General features: G+C 49.6%; 1 protein-coding gene across 9 annotated transcripts in view; it reads left to right on the top strand.

Annotated features, from left to right (window-relative positions):
• SRGAP2 (SLIT-ROBO Rho GTPase activating protein 2) overlaps positions 1-16,543 on the top strand; it is a 243,244-nt gene that overhangs the window by 213,899 nt on the left and 12,802 nt on the right. For all 9 annotated transcript variants that reach the window (XM_077772041.1, XM_077772039.1, XM_077772040.1 and 6 more), the window contains exons 16-18: positions 1,700-1,805; positions 11,109-11,333; positions 15,325-15,404. In XM_077772041.1, the coding sequence (XP_077628167.1) occupies positions 1,700-1,805; positions 11,109-11,333; positions 15,325-15,404 (411 nt within the window). The remainder of the gene's footprint in view (positions 1-1,699; positions 1,806-11,108; positions 11,334-15,324; positions 15,405-16,543) is intronic.

The raw sequence follows: 16,543 nt of genomic DNA, 5'->3' as shown, positions 1-16,543 counted from the left end.
TTTTTTTTTTTTTTTTTTTTTTTTTAATGTATTTTGAGAGAGAGAGAGAGAAAAGGAGAGCATGAGCAGAGGAGGGGCAGAGAGAGGGGGAGAGAGAATCCCAAGCAGGCCCTGCACTCTCAGCATCAAGTCCACCTGACTCAGGGCTCAATTTCACAAACTGTGAGATTATAACCTGAGCCAAAATCAAGAGTCAGACACTTCACAGACTGAGTCATCCAGGCGTCCCCAGTAAAACATATTTCCAATCATATGTAAGACATGGTACTTTTCAGTTAGTGGCAGTTCAGACATTTACTGCTTGTGCTTGTTATAATCTAAAAGAAGTGTTTTCTGCTTGTTGCTTTAAACATGGCACGACTTACCTGCTAGCTGTGTTAATGTGTGTTCTTCTAGAAATAAAAGCCCTCTGCACATTTAAAAGTAGCGACATGATGTTTTCCTGGAAAAGGATATAGTTTCTACTTTATCCTTCTTACAGTTTCTCTACCTCTTACTCTCAAATTTGGGGCTTGGAAGAACTGTTCTCACCATTTAGTTTAGCTCATTATCCTGTTTTGTTTTCCATGGAACATAATCCATGGAAACTTGGGTTAATATCAGATCATCCTGGAACCAGACCCCAATGGAATGATGGCTACAGAGGCTGGAGAAGGCAGTGCCTTGGACCTGGGGAAAAGAACCTTCTCCTAGGTGCACCAGGGTCTTCATGCCCCCCAAGTTTCGAATTTGGCTCAGCACATGCCACGAACACTGTTCCTATCTGCTGTTCTGAGGACCCAGAACATTCAATAAGCTCTCTTTTTGACCCACTATTTTGGGAAGTCTAGTGAAAATCAGTTCTGTGGGTGATTAAATATATGTATCCCTCCTGTCCTCACATCTTTTTCTAGGGCTTAGGCAAAAGTCTTAAGTGGACTGGGGCTACCAAGACAGTTCAAGACACATTGGGTGCACACTTCTCCCCTTGAGATATGCTCCTAAACCCACTGCTTTCCACTTCTTTTTCATAGAAAGACGCACATAGAAAATGACAATAGCCATGTGGGGCACTATGGGAGTGGGGAGACTGGCTTTGGATGGAGGCCACCAGCCTTGGGGCTTACCTGTAATTGATCTGTCCACAGCACAAGAATCAGGAAACTGTTTTGGTCTTCTCCCCAGACAGCACTATTTATGCAGGCATCTACCATCTCTTGCCTTTGGCTGCATTCTGCTCAACCCCACTGCAGATAAGGGAGGGGAAGATAAGCCAGACCTATCCGGAGGGCGAGGTGATACTTGTGTAGAGTGAGCAAGATAAGACCTGCACAGCGTGTCTCCCTCCCCACATGTACATCCCCCCAAGACCAGATGTCAAGCAATTAGTTATAGCAGGTTCATGGACAGTCCTTGTCTCTGGTTCTAATAAGAGGGTAGTAGGTACTTGGGGGTATCTCCAACCCCTTCAGTGCGCAACATACATATTCCTTAAGTCCTGTAATCCGTAAGTGTCTGGAGCCTAACACGTACCCTATAGCTGCAGCCCAGCCCCAAGGAGCCCCAGGAATGGAACTCCTTACATAGACTAGCACCAGTGCTGTGTGGACTTGGCCTGGCCACTGTCTGTGCAGCACCTGCTGGTAGGAAGGGCCCTCTGACCATCACTCCTCGGGATCTCTGTTGCAATGGAGGATGACACATGGCTTTCTTCTTTCAGCAATGGACAGCCTGCAGGAGAGAGCTCTGCACATCCGGAAAGTCCTCCTGGTCCTGCCCAAAACCACTCTGATTATCATGAGATACCTCTTTGCCTTCCTCAATCAGTGAGTAGACTTCCCAGTGAGCAACTGGATCAGGCCTTGGCTTCAGCCCTGGAAGCTTCCATGTAGAGCTATGTCAGTTCATCCAGCCCAATAGGTATTTATGGAGCACCTACAAGGTGCTGGGCACCGTCGCAGGCCATAGGGACATGTTGCAAAATAAGAGACAAAAGCCCTGGTATCATTTAACTCACATTCCAGAGCAGGAGACAGAGAGATAACACCTGTGTCAGGCCGGAGTAAGTGCTTAGAAGAGAAATGAAGAAGCGCAAGTTAAGAGCCAGCATGGGGGGTCTGAATGGGAGCAGGGGTGAAAGAGGGAGAGCTGCTGCAGAGGGGTGGTCAGCAAGGGTCTCTCTGAAGGAGATGGTGTGAGAGCAGGAACCTAAATGAAGTGAAGGAACCACAGGGATGTCCAAGGCCATCAGGCCCTGAGAGTCACGGTAAAAATGGGTTTGGCTTTGACAAGCCACTGGAGGGTTTTAAGCAGAAGAGTGACGAGATCTGATCTCTCTATATTTTTTAAGCCCGCCAACAGCTTTGCGGAGAAGTCACCAACGAGGGCTGCAAAGAGAGGCAGGGAGACCTACGTAGAGGTTATTGTGAGGTCTTGGCCATGGGTACTGGGGGCTTAGATAGGATGGGAGGGGTCACGAGGGAGGGTGATGGCTGTGGGGTTGGGTTTGGGGTCTGTTTGGAGCATAGCATTGACCGAACTTCCTGATGGGGAGAATGTAGGGTGTGAAGAAGGAGAGAAATCCAAATGTTTGGCAGAAGCAACAGGGAACCAGTGACTGTTATGGAGCTGGGGAAGACGGAATCGAGACAAGACACCCGCTGGGTCATGTTAATCCGAGGTGCCTGTTAGGCGTCCAAGTGGAGATTTCCAAGTAGGTAGCGGGACTTGAGAATCGGACACTCGGGAGAAACCGATTGGAGCTACGAGTCTGCAGTCACCGTGTACTTGCTATTTTAGCTGGTTACCCAGGGAGTGAGTGTAGCCAGACGAGAGGTCTGAGGGCAAGAGGGGCCCTGGGCTTGATCGGGGCATTGCTTCCTGTCCATGTGCCCTTGCCCAGGGCAGGCATTGTGTCCCCAGGGGGCGGCGGAAGCAGCAAGCAGGGACGTGTGGTGCTCCCCGCCGTGGCTGCTTCCCCTGTAGCGTCTCCCTCCGCAACCCAGAGCAAGGGCTATATATGGGCAACGTGAGGCCAGATAAGACCCACAGATGTGTTTCCTTTCTGTCTGCTGTGTCTTGAATACTAGGGGATTTTACTTAAAAATATCTAGATTTCCAGTTTCTCTTGAAAGCAGTATTAGATCTGGGGATAGTGGACCCGTATTCCCCGAGGCGCCAGTGCCCGATGGAGGAAGGGCAGCTGCCTGGGTGAAGCGGGCCCTCCAAACACTCCCTAATACTGATACTGAATTCACTTGTCATCAATCTTGTTTTACGTGTTTTCCTCTAGTAAAGAAACATTTCCCTAGACCTGTGAATCTATCAAAAGAGAAAACAAAAATTAGACCAAGGGGCTAGCGTCTTTTTGTTTTTTGTTTGGTTTTTAAATTTTTTTTAATGTTTATTCGTTTTTGAGAGAGAGAGAGAGAGAGAGAGACAGAGTGCAAGTGGCAGAGGGTCAGAGAGAGAGGGAGACACAGAATCCGGAGCAGGCTCCAGGCTCTGATCTGTCAGCACAGAGCCCAATGCTGCAGTCAAACTCACAAACCATGAGATCATGACCTGAGCCAACGTCAGATGCTCAACTCACTGAGCCACCCAGTCACCCTGGGGATAGCATCTTTCAGCACAAATTTCTTTCTCTTCCTGGTCTATTTGGTCTTTGCTTCAAAGGAAAACAAATTTAGTGACCATCTCATGAGCTTTGGCTCCCTCGTAAGTTCATGGTCAGCCTGGCTCTCTAGGACATCTAGGTTAGCACCCCCTGCCGGAGACGTTGCCGGGGCACCCACACTGTCCGTCAGCCTTGCTGCTGGTGGTGGAGAGTGACAGAAGGGCCCGGCTGTTGGGTCTGCCTCCTCCACGCGGCTGTGTCTGCATATCCCATTAGCCACACCCTGACTCAGCACCGCAACTGCCTGAGTTCAGAGCCCCTCACGGCTCACACAGGGTGCTCACGTGAGGTGCATTCCGGGCTGGTGGAAACGGAAACTATGTGATGACTCTTGAGCCATTCAGCCTCCCAGGGCCACCATCCTTCTCTCCCCTCATTGATGGATACCTGCCCCCAGAGTGAACCTGGTCTGCTCCCCCAGAGCAAGGAGCCTGACGGCAGTGGGTAACACAACAAGGGAGCACACGCAGGTCCTGGGGAGACTATGTTGTGTAAACACATTGGTCCCATCCTCTCCCCCACATCTTCTTCCTGCTAAATGGTGGCGGGGGCTCACAGGAGCAGGGGGAGCCATAGAGCAAGCCATCGTGCAGAGCCAGAGATGGTGACCACTGTTGAAGTCAACATGGGAATTACTTTGGTTTTGCTTTTTTATCTGGTTTAAAAAAAGATGCATTTGCTCGTCAGAGTAGTTCATGGGAAAGATGCAACATTAATAACCGGGGTGTTTCCTAAAGTAATAAATGGAATTCAGGACACGGGTGGTAGAGAAGACACCTCTGCAGGAAGATGGCAGGTCCTAAGTGTACCCTTATCAACAGATGTGGCAACAGTGGACACAGGTCGCTCCTGAGGGAGACTGCCCCGGCTTAGACTTTCAGGACTGCTCTCCTCTGTCATTCTGCATCCTAAGACATGTGTGTACTTTATTTCTGGATGGTCTTTCTCTTGGGTTGTACCCATCCTCAATCTCAAGGAGCCAAAAAAACTAATATGTATACATATGTTTGTGGAACTCCTTACGCAGCGCACCGGCACTGTGTGGACCTGACCTGGCTCCATATCTACGTAGCTAGTGTCCTTCAGAGTTCCCAGTCCACTGCATGAACCTCAAGCACATGCCTGTCCAGCAGGCCTTATTAACTATTACCATTATCCTTTCTAGCATCTGTATTAATTATCTATTGCTGTGGAACAAATCACCCTAAAACTTACCAACTTGAAACAAGAGGCATTCATTATTCTGTCATGGTTCCTGTGGGCTAGGGATCCAGGTGCAGTGTGGCCAGGGACTCTGGCTCTAGGTCTTAGGAGGTTGCAGTGAAAGTGGTGGGGGCAGGGCCATAGTCTCTTCCAAAGGCTCCGCTTAGGAGAGGATCTTCTTCCAAGCTCACTTGCGTGGTGTTGGCAGGATTCAGTTCCTTGCAGGTTGTTGGACGAAGGACCTTCATCCCTGGCCGAGTCTTTTGTTAGCTCTTCACCATGTGGGCCTCACCATAGAGCTGCACACAATATGGCAGCCGGCTTCCCTCCAAACAAGTTGAGAGAACACCCAAGACAGAAAGCCCAGTCCTTGGTAGCTTAATCTCAGAAATGACATCCCATGCCTTCTTCCATATTCCATTCACTAGAAATGAGTCACTAAATCTAGCCCACATTCAAAGGGAGAAAATTACACCAGGGAGTGAATACCAGTAGGCAGGGACCATGAGGTTCATTTTGGAGGCTGCCTACCACAGCCTGTATACTACCCAGAGAGTTTTTGCCCCCCAACAAAGTGTAGGTAGCTCCCCCTCACTGCAGCTGATTCTGCTGCTTGCCTTTTGAAACCTGCTTTCTTCTGATGTCAAACAATATAGCCTTCTAGTTTCTTGCTAGCCAAGTGAGGTTCACGGACAAGCTTCACCGATATCATCTGGGGAGATTGTCAGCAAAGCAGAGTCTCAGCCCCTCCCCTCTTGAAGACCTATGAATCAGAGTCTGTATTTTAACAAGGTCCCCTGGCGAGTCACACACACATGAGAGTCTGAGAAGCCCTGTGCCGGGTCCTTAAACACTGTTCCGCCGTCTGAAAGAATCAATCAGTGGTGCTTCTCTCCTGATTAAGGTGCCCCGGTGGCTCCACAAAAGCTGAGTCTTCCTCTAAATCTCACCCATCTCCAGGTGCCTCCTAGTTTGGAAAGATTCTGTCTGGGCTGTTCTTCTGACTTTCACAAGGAGTGTTTTGGCTTCTACTCACCGATGGACAAGTAGAGTTGTGGTTGGGTTGCCTTCGGAGATCCATAGCTGCTCACATACTAACTTAGTCATTTATTTCATACATATTTATTAAGCATCTACTGTGTGCCAGGCCCTGTTTTAGGTGCTGACCATCTAAGAGTGCACCAAACAGCCCAGGTGTCCCATGGAGTCCCTTGTGGAGTTTATATTCTATTGGAAGAAGACATACCAAACTAATAAGTACGCATATCACATGTCAGAGGATAAGTGCTATAGAGAAAAATAAAGCAGGTAAGGCAAGTGGAGCCTGCCCAGGGCCAGGGTGAGAATTTGCTCTTTAATACCCAGTGGTCAGCAGATGCTTCGCTGAGCAGGTGACAGTGGGCCGTGGGGTAGGAGGACATCCTAGAGAAAATGATGTCCCAGAAGCCACATAGAGAAGTATTTCGAAGAGGGTGTGATAACAGAGTGAAATGTGATGACAGGTCAGCTAAGAAAAGGACTAAGAATTGCTTTAGCAGCAGGGAGAGCACTGGTGACCCTGAGCAGCGTTGTGTTGATGGAGTGGAAGGGGTCAAACCCTGCCGGTGTGGGTTCAGGAGAGAAGGGGTGCTGCTGATGGAGAGAAGAAACGTGATAGACCCATACGGGGGGTGGGGAGGGGTGGAGGCGGAGGAGTAGCGTTCAGCCCTAAAAAGGAATGAGATACTGAGGCACCTTATGGCGTGGATGCACCTTGAAAACATCACGCTGAACCAAAGAAGCCAGTCGCAAAAGACCACGTAGTGTGTGTTTCCATTTGTGTGCAATGTCCAGAGCAGGCACGTTAGTGGAGACGGCAGACTTGTGTAGCCAGGGGCTGAGGGGAGGACAGAAGGGGGGTGACCGCTGATGGATGTGGGGTTTCCTTTCGAGTGATGAAACTGTCCTGGAACTAATAATAGTGATGATGGCTGCACAACATTGTGTATATGCTAAATGGCGCGGAATTGTACGCTTTTACTAAGATGGTGAAAATGGGGGGTGCCTGGGGGCTCAGTCAGTTAGGCGACTGACTTCGGCTCAGGTCGTGGTCTCACGGTTCATGAGTTTAAGCCCCACATCAGGCTCTGTGCTGACAGCTCAGAGCCTGGAGCCTGCTTCACATTCTGTGTCTTCCTCTCTCTGCCCCTCCTCTGCTCATGCTCTGTCTCTCTCTCAAAAATAAATAAACATTAAAAAAACCTTTTTTTTTAAAGATGGTAAAAATGGTAAGTTGTATGTCTGTATATTTTACCACAACAAAGAAGGGGAGGGAGGGAGAGAGAAGGCATGTTAGTCTGCTAGGGCTGCCGTAGCAAAATACCACAGACCAGGTGCCTTCAGGAATAGAAACCCGTTGTCTCATGGTCCTGGGGTCTAGAAGTCCAAGAGTAAGGTGCCAGCATAGTTGGTTTCTGGTGAGGACCCTCCTTGGCTTGTAGATGGCCACCTTCCTTCTGTGTCTTCCCATGGCTTTCCTCTCTGCATGAGCAGGGAGAGCTCTGCTATCTCCTCCCTTCAGTATAAGGACCACAGTCCCATCAGCGCAGGCCCCCACCCTGATGACCTCATGTAACCTTCATTATCTTCTTAAAGGCCCTTTCTCCAAATACAGTCACATGCTGGGGGGATAGGGCTTCAACACAGGAATTTGGGGAGCGGGACACAATTTAGTCCATAACCAAAGAGGTAGAGATGAATCAGAAACAGCAGGTATAGAGAACTCCCAAATAGTTTTATTGTTGAAGAGGAGAGAAATGGGACAGTAATTAGGTGTGGATATGGAGTTAAGAGAGATTTCTTTTCAGATGGACAGTATTCCTGCATGTTTGCAGGCTGGTGGGAATGACACAGCGGTGAGGAAGAACTAATGATGGAGGAGACAGCGAGGGCAATGGCGGGAGTGATATTCTTATTGGAGAAGAGAGGATGGAGTTCACTGCGGGGGAAGGAAGGTGGAACATGAAGGCACAGACGAAGTCCCTTAACAGATGCAAGGAGCACGAGAGTGCCGACACATGGCGTCACATGCCTTTGAAGGAGCATGAGAAAAAATCAGCCAGAATTACCTTTCACGTCTCGTGTCTTAGAGAGCCTTTTGAGGAAGTCGGGGAAGGCTGTTAAATCTCGAGTTTGTAGTGGGACGTTGTAGTGTCTCCTATTGGAAAAGCTTTTGAAAGGACTGATGGATTCTCAGCCCCACGTTTTGCCTGGGGCCACGGTGAATAATATGATTTCTCTTCATCCCTTTCAGACCTAGAGTCAACCCTGATGTGTAATATCTTACCCACAGTCTGTTGGTTGTTGCCAAATCAAACACCTGGGACACGTGAAGCGGAAGGTTTTTAAGTGAAATGTCATGTATTTAAAACAGTCTGTCCCAAGCTTACCGTTCTCCCTGAGGAGTTAAGCTTTCGATGTTGGGATCTGGAGTCCTCAGCCTGATGACACCGATCAGGAGAAGACAATGGCTAGACTCCTATAAATCAACTGCTGGCAAATGTCAGCAGCCCTGCTTTCTATTTTCTGACTAGAATCAAGGGCCCTATATCAAGAAGCAATTAGGATATTATAATGACAGAAAATATTGGTTGAGCACCACCTATGTGCCGGGCACAGTGTTCAGTGCTTTGAGTGTAATTGCTCATTTAAGCTTTATAGCAGCGCCACAAAGAAGGTACAATTTTTTTTTTTTTTTAACATGGAAGAGACTTAGAATGTAGAACACTATCGTGGAATTGGTAAGCGATGTGACCAGGACTCAAAACCAGATCCACTTGACTCTAAAATTCAGGGGATGTTTTGTTTTTCTCTTTTAATTTAATCTAAGAGACAAATGTGCATCATTAAAAGGTAAAAAGTCCAGAAAAGTACATGATAAAAAAACAAGTTCCCTACAGCAATCCTGATTTTCTCATTCCTCCCCAAAAGCCTATGTTCCCAATCTCTGTGCTGAGCTTTGTTAAGATACACAAAAGATGAGTTTGAATCAATTAGAAGAATTCACTAGTATTATAGATAGAAGCTATAGAAATATAGTACAGTTCTTAGAAGAGATGGCGTTATATAAGTCCACGCCAAAAAAAATGTTTAAAGAGGAAGCTGTTACCACTGTTATCCATTTTAGGGTTTTTTTTTGTTTTGTTTTGTTTTTGTTTTTGTTTTTTCAATAAAAATCCAGTATTTGAATTCTTATACTGGATACAGACTTTAGGGCATGGATTATTAGCACCTTTATATTGTATATGAGATGAGTGCATCTGTATGTGTACACAAGTGAATTTTCCTGGGGAGAGAATCTCTGCTTTATGTCAAATTCTTGAAGGAGGCCGTGACCCCCAAATAGTTTAGAATCATGGCTTTCCCCCTAAACCCGGGTGTTCCCATTGTAGATTGGAAGAGAGAGAAGGATCTTGGTTTACCTTTTAATGGGAGTAAGAAACGCAACTGGTCCATTAGACCCTAGTCCATGAAGAAGTGTCCTCCTCAAGCCCATGGTCATTGCAGCCACCTATCAACTGAACAGTCCTTCCCGTAGGAGGCTCGGCAAGGTTGCTCCTCTCTCACAAAGCTTTGGACTAGGGCTTTTGGAGCTAGTCTTTGTTTCCCTTTGACTGCCAGGCTTCCCCAGAAATGACTGGTTTTTTTCCATGTTACCAAATGTCATCAGCTCGCACTAAAGAAACATGGCCTTCTCCCTCCTTTTCCCTGTTGAGGTTACCAAGGTAATTATCTCTCCTATCTCTTTCCAACATTTGTCTAACCAAAAAGTAGACTTAGAAACTTCTCCCAGCCTTTTCTGAATCCCAGCGCTCTATTAACTCAGGAGCCAGGGAAGGATTGTAAAATTTAGCCTTTAAGACCTTCTATGAAGTGGTCCAGCCACTAAAATCTATAACCGCACCCATCGCTGGCCTCACTGCATTTGACTGAGTCCTAGAGAACATTGACTCTCAACCATGACCAGTAATTCCCCCCGTGACAGCTGTTCATATCCATCGTACCCCTTCTTAGTTCCTGCACTGATTCTCCAAAGTGGACAAGAGATGTATCTGTGTATCTTCACAGGACAAGATCTGTGAATCTTCAGCAGAGGAGAGAACATTGGGTTAGAGAGACCAGCGTGGTAATTTGAGTCTGGGTACAGGATACACTAGAAATGAACTCTGTCCAGTTCTGACGAATACCTACTCAGATGAAGACAGCTGAGCCTCAGGCCTCTGGTTCGGTATTAGAGGGCTTCGGTTCCTCCTCAGAGCTGACAGAACCAGGTGCTGGGGACCTCCTGCAGATGCCCATTAGGGAGGCAGAACTCCTGTGCCGAGCTCACGGCTCCGCACCCTAGGGCTGGGGGCAGGGGGTACAGGCCCAGAGCTGGCCAAGCTGTCAGCCTGGACAAACGGAGACCAGTGAGGGCCAGTGACGCCCAGGGGCTCACTGAAGGGCTTGGGGCCTTGGCCAAGGTTGGAGGTGTGGCTGGAGCAGCTGCTGGCTGAAAAGGGGACTTCCCAAAATAAATCCCCAATAAGGGAGTCAGACTGTAGCCAGAGAAAGCCTGGGCATAAACTGAGCAGCAATGCTGACCTTTTCCTGAATAAATCTTGATTGTAATAATAGAGGATATTATGAAAATGAAAAACAATTACATTAGCTGTTCCAGAAGGAAATTCAGTTGCTTGACGGAATACAAAAGCTAATCGTTTGGCAATTTTTTAAAAGACGTCTAGAGCTTGGAATGGAACATCCCTAGTAATTTGATTGTTTTGCTGCGCAGGGAGGCACACAACACACACACACTGTGCCTTCTGACCGTATCATTACGAGGGCAGCCTGAGGGTCTCCATCTGTGCTGGCAGCTTAGGGGGCTGACGTGTGGGAGCCGCCCTGGTCGTGCAGAGTGGTGCATTCTCGAGGCAGGGTGGGTTTGGTGGTAAGGTATGGAGCAGGGCTCATGATGGGGTGACAAGTAGGATTTGAAGGAGGAGCTGGAAAGAGAGGAGGGGTGAGACCTGCAAGGAGGCAGCTCCCAAATGACTGTCCTGGTGGTCATCCTCTTCTCCCCCTAGACTTTCTAGAAGGGCTCTGATGCCCAGAAAAGCAGGTGGCAATTTGTGGAACTTCTGCTCTTGCTCTTGGCAGTGCCTCCCACAATTGTGTTTTCTGGGCATTCATGCGAGAGCTTCCCAGCCTGCCCCCTTCCCTTCTCCTCCAGTTTATCACAGTTCAGTGAAGAGAACATGATGGACCCCTACAACCTCGCCATCTGCTTCGGGCCCTCACTGATGTCAGTGCCTGAGGGCCACGACCAGGTGTCCTGCCAAGCCCACGTGAATGAGCTGATCAAAACCACCATCATCCAGCATGAGAACATCTTCCCAACCCCCAGGGAGCTGGAGGGCCCTGTCTACAGCAGAGGAGGAAGCACAGAGGACTACTGGTAAGGGGCCTCCGGGCCGGAGGTGGGGGGGTGTCCCCAGTGCACACTGGCATGGGGGCCAGATGGCCAAGCGAGACCCAGGGGAAACACCCAGATCCTCCCAACCTTGCGCTCCCAGGCAATCCAAGCTGCCGGGATCTGAGCACAGTGCCTGACCCGACCTCGACCCGACCTATGGAGTAAGTGCCACTTTGTGCCACCTCCCTGTGTTTTATGAGTTCTGAGCGCCAAGGAACCAATCTGGAAAACAATAATAGGAATGTGAATAATCTCCAGGGAAAGAACGTTTGTAAAGTTGTATTTAGAACAACTGTTCATCAGTCAACGGTGCCTCTCGGGTGCCATGTCTGTGCTGCGTGTAGTAAGACGCAGTCCTGGGTCCGGGTCACCAGAAATAAGGGCTTCTTCCTTATTGTGAAGAGCTAGGATATGCGGCATAATTTCCTCGCTGTGAGTTTGTACAGGGATACTTTAGAATGATTGCAGGATTTGTGAAGAGAAAAAGGGGTAAGCTCCATTTTCGGCCGGTAAGACTTATCTCCACCCTAAAGCAAGACTCAATCCTGTGGGACAAGGTTTTTCATGACCTAGCCTGGTAACAGAGATATCAAAGGAATCCCTAAGGGCACGTCTTTACTAGACCCTTGTGTTACACAGTTAACAAATCACTATTCCCATATTATAGAGAAAGTCACTGTAACCTAGAGAAGAAGCCAGTGACAATCTTTCAGGCCACCTTAGTGATGGGAATTCCAACCACACTGTCTTGGTTCTTAGTACAGGGCACCATCCAGGACCCAACACTGCACCCCAGGGTACCACTTACAGTATCTTTTTCCCAACCAAACACAAAGGCAACGCCTCTCTCTTTAACTCCCTAACATCCCTTACCTCCTCCTTCCCCTCCCTTCTCCCCCCGACTCATGCTTCAGCCTGAGCTGAAAGCATGAGCCAGCCCAAATCGGATTCCATGTGAATTCAACATCTGGAACCAATTCAGCAGCCCCATTGCTATCCACTGAGGTCGGGGAGGACAGGGGAGGTTGTTTACTTAATTAGAGGCCAGTGGGCCCATGCTTCTCCCTGATCCCCACAGAAGGAGCCTTCTGCCTGAGGCATGGAGAAAGTGGTATTCACGTGTTTGTGAATACAGAGATACCACTGACACCCCTGGGTTCAATCTTGTCCGCTGTCCCGTGGATCCCAGCATCTGGCTCCGAGCTGGAGAAACCCATACTACCCGGCTTGGAGAGAAAGCTTTGTTTGTTTGTTGATAATTGCCTTTTTTTCCTTAAATAGTTTATTGTCAAGTTGGTTTCCATATGACACCCAGTGCTCATCCCCACAAGTGCCCTCCTCCATGCCCATCACCCCCCTTCCCCTCCCCCTCACCCCCATCAGCCCTCAGTTTGGTCTCAGCATTCAAGAGTCTCTCATGGTTTGCCTCCCTCCCTCTCCCCCCCTTTTTTTCCTCCTTCTCCTCCCCCATGGTCCTCTATTAAGTTCCTCCTAATCCACCTATACGTGCAAACATATGGTAGCTGTCCTTCTCTGCCTGACTTATTTCGCTCAGCATAACACCCTCAAGTTCCATCCACGTTGCTACAGATGGCCAGATTTCATTCTTTTAGAGAGAAAACTTTTTGTCACTGAGAGATGGTGGGTGAGGACTGGGGAGGCTGCTCAGGTCTCAGGCTACGAGCTGACGTGCTCCAGGGAGCTGTCTTTGCTCATGTGACTTGGAGACTTGGTTTCTGTCTTGCATGAGGGTTGAAAACTGTAGAAAAGTGGTCCCAGGGTCTGCTTTATCTCCCTTCCAAAGTGTGCCCTCACTTCTCAAATATCTCCGGCCCGATCCCAGGACACAGAGCCCCCCACAGCCCCATTCCCCCATTCCCACCCCAGCGGAGCAGAGTCATGGCGGGGGGGAGGGTGGCTCACAGGGGCATGGAAGGGAGGGCACCTTCCGCCAGTTCTCTCCGAAGCATTCTCCCTGGCCCCCCACTGTTTGTTGTGCATCTGACATTTATTAGCAGCCTCTGGAAAAACCACCAGATTAGTCAGGGTATGTTACTACCACAGACTGGGTGGGAGGCCAGAAATACGCAAGATCAAGAGCAGGTGACTGTGGGTGAGAAGGACCATCTGACGACTGGACTCAGCCACTCAGAAGGCTCCCAGCCTCTCCTCTTCTTTGGGGACAGGAAGAAGTGCCAGTGAAGTGAGCTCAGATGGATGAAGGGGAGGTGAGGGAGGGGTGGCAGAAGGGAGTGCTGGAGCCTGAGAACCCAGGAGAATGGCCAGGAGACCAGAAGAGCCAGGAAGAGGGGGCCCCGGGCTGCTTGGCCTCCCTGACGCTGTGACGCCAAGAGGCTAGTCCCGCCTCCCCACGCTCACCAGCCGTACTCCAGGACCCGCTTGCTGTTTGGCCGCTGGGCTTCCTCAGACGGCAGGTGCAGGCGTGGGACCGCGCATAGGACTTTAGCCCTAGGTGGGACCTTAAAAGGCATCATCTTGCCCTCACGTTAGAGCAGTGGTTCTCCGAGTGGGGCCCCTGGACCAACAATACTTACGTCACATAGGACTGGTTAGGGGTACAGACAGCTCAGCTCCTCCCGGCCCTGGAGAATTAGAAACTAGGGGTGAAGCAGTCCGCTTTCAACAAACTTTCCAGGACTCCCTGACATTTGAGAACTGCCGCCTTAGTGGATGGCTGTATAAATGAACTTGGAGCTCTGGAGGAAACGGAGCCTTTGCTCTGTGCACCCCTGGTGCCTGAGGGCTTCTAGAATGTCGTGAAACTCATCAGAGGGCTTTTAAGCACAGTAAACAGTGTCCCAGTGAAAACCTGTGCCCACATTTTTTGATAAGGGAGAGTCCCTGTTGATGTTCTCCCAGAATGTTCTCTGGAGTCTGGAGAGCCTCCTTGGAACTGACTTGCTTCACGTGAGGTGAGTTCTGAACTGGTTCCCTGAACTTTGAGGAACTTTCTGGAGTGAAAAACCCATTCCAAGTGGAGGGACAGGTTAGAGGCTCAAACGTAGGAATGGTGAGGCCAGGTGGTGGAGTTGAGGTGGTGGTGATACTTCCATAGAACTGCCTGGAAGGCCCCCTTGTTACTACCAACTGCCAGAGGAAGAAACTTTAGAAATGAACAGGGGTTTTGTCTATTTCTTAGAAAGTTAGAACTTCCTGGTGCCCATCCCCATCCACCCTGATGTCCAGGAGCCAGAAGCCCAGGAGAAGAAACGACTTTCCTAGTAACTTCCCTGGCCATTCTTGATTCTCAAGCCTGTATGGTTTTAGACCCGCTGAACTGTTTAGGAACTTGACCGACTTCCATGTCCTGCCCTCTCGTCCAACCCACAGCAGGCTCTTCTCCTGCCGACTCACCTCCCACTCTCTCACTAGTACACAGAGCAAACCACAAAGCCCAGAGACATAAGCAAAATGAGAAAGAAGGAAAGGAGGCCCAGTTACCCTCACGTGACTCTGTGAGGTATACAGACCACTATCCTCAATTTATTGATTAGGCAGTGGAGGCTAAAAAAGATTCATTCCCTCACCCGGGGTCACACAGCTACTAAGTGCCAGGCATGGCTTTCAGCTCCTATTGTGTCCCACGCAAAAGCCTAGTGTTTTCTTCCACATTCTTCCTCCAGGAACTAGTTCACCTAGCGAGATGTCTCTTGAAGAGTTGAGTTTTTGTGTATTTTTGAAATGACTTATTTTATGAATTCAAAAGGGGCTCCCTCTGTCTCAGGATATCATAAGTCCCCGGCAGTCTCGAGTAGTTTTTGCAGCAGGGACCGGACTAGAGAACCTCAGGAGCCTTGTATTTCGTTATCAACGCTTGTCTGTAGTGTACAGTCAGGATGTGGAGAGCATGAAATAGCTTCTGCGCCCTTGTTGCAAGGGAGCTGCGTGAAGGAGAAGACAAGGATTTGGGCAGCCAGGGCTGAGGTCCCCATCACTCTTGTTTCTGTTGCAGTGACAGCCCTCATGGAGAGACTACCTCGGCTGAGGACTCGACCCAGGATGTGACCACAGAGCACCACACGAGCGATGACGGTACGAGGCCCTGCGTCCTGGGCAGTGGGCACACCGGGCAGGAAGCAGAAGGAACGGATTACGTAGCCTGTGCTCCTGATGCACCTTCCTGCCCAGCAGTCTCCCCACACCCCCAAAGACAGGCGGGGAGCGCCCCTGTCTGTCCTTTTCATTCCTTCCCTTTCGTGGAGACACAGCGTACCTTCTCAGATAGAATGGTCTCTGTTAAACCAGAGGTGAAACCTTTCAGAGCCTTTCAAGCTTCTCGGCCCAGCTCCCTGCCCCTCCGTACCTCCTAGCTCCTTGTCTCACCCGCCCGTCTCGCCCGCCTGATGTTGGTCCCCTGTCACAGCCCAGACTCCTGCCAGGTAGCTGGAGACCAAAATCAAGGAGAGCTCATTTGAAAAAACAGTGAGCCTGGAGAGGAGAGAAGCTGGGTGCCAAGAGCCCAACAGAAGCAAGCCAAGGGGGAGTGGGAAGCAGGATGCAGAAACCACACGCTTTCACGCCTGCCGACTGGAAAAATTGACCCTTTCCAAAGTACAGACGTGCGAGCGCTGTGCAGCCTGGCGGGCGGGCGTGGAGAGGTGGAATGCACAGCTGTCACCGCGGGCCCCGTGGCAGCGCCCATGATTGATTAGGGTCTGTCCGGCCAGCACGCCTCCCCTCCTTCCAACAGTTCTGCACCTCCATTTCTGGACCACTCGGGCTCTTGGAAGTCTCAGCAGCTGACAAGGGGCCTCAGAATTCTCTGGGCATGAGAACGAAATGGCACAGCTTGCGGAGTGTTTTAAAGGAGAAAAAAAGTGAGGGCTGCTTATTTAGATGCTGAAGTCAGATGGATCAATATGATAATCTGCCCCCTTGCAGGAGGAGAGTAGGTGAGCTAGAGAAATTTGTTCCTGCTGGAAGCTTGGTGTGTCTTCTCTCTTAATCCTAGTGAAATAGAGGTGCTATTTTCTAGTTGAGAAAGCGAAGGCCAGGGAGGTCAAGTGATAGGCCCAAGGGAGTACAGAACTGAGCCTTGGGATGTTTAGACAGGCCTCCTCTGGTCCATCTCCAGCCCGGCCCATCCAGGAGCCTCGGCACGGTCTTGCCTGTAAGCAGCCTTCCTGTCCACTACTCAGAATGCCTGATTTTAACCTCAGGGAGGTTTCATT

The sequence above is a fragment of the Crocuta crocuta genome, unplaced genomic scaffold (assembly GCF_008692635.1).
Source record: "Crocuta crocuta isolate KB4526 unplaced genomic scaffold, BGI_CrCroc_1.0 scaffold318, whole genome shotgun sequence".
Taxonomy (NCBI): Eukaryota; Metazoa; Chordata; class Mammalia; order Carnivora; family Hyaenidae; genus Crocuta; species Crocuta crocuta.
Note: the sequence above shows the minus strand (reverse complement) of the source record. Positions and strands in the feature narration are given on the sequence as shown.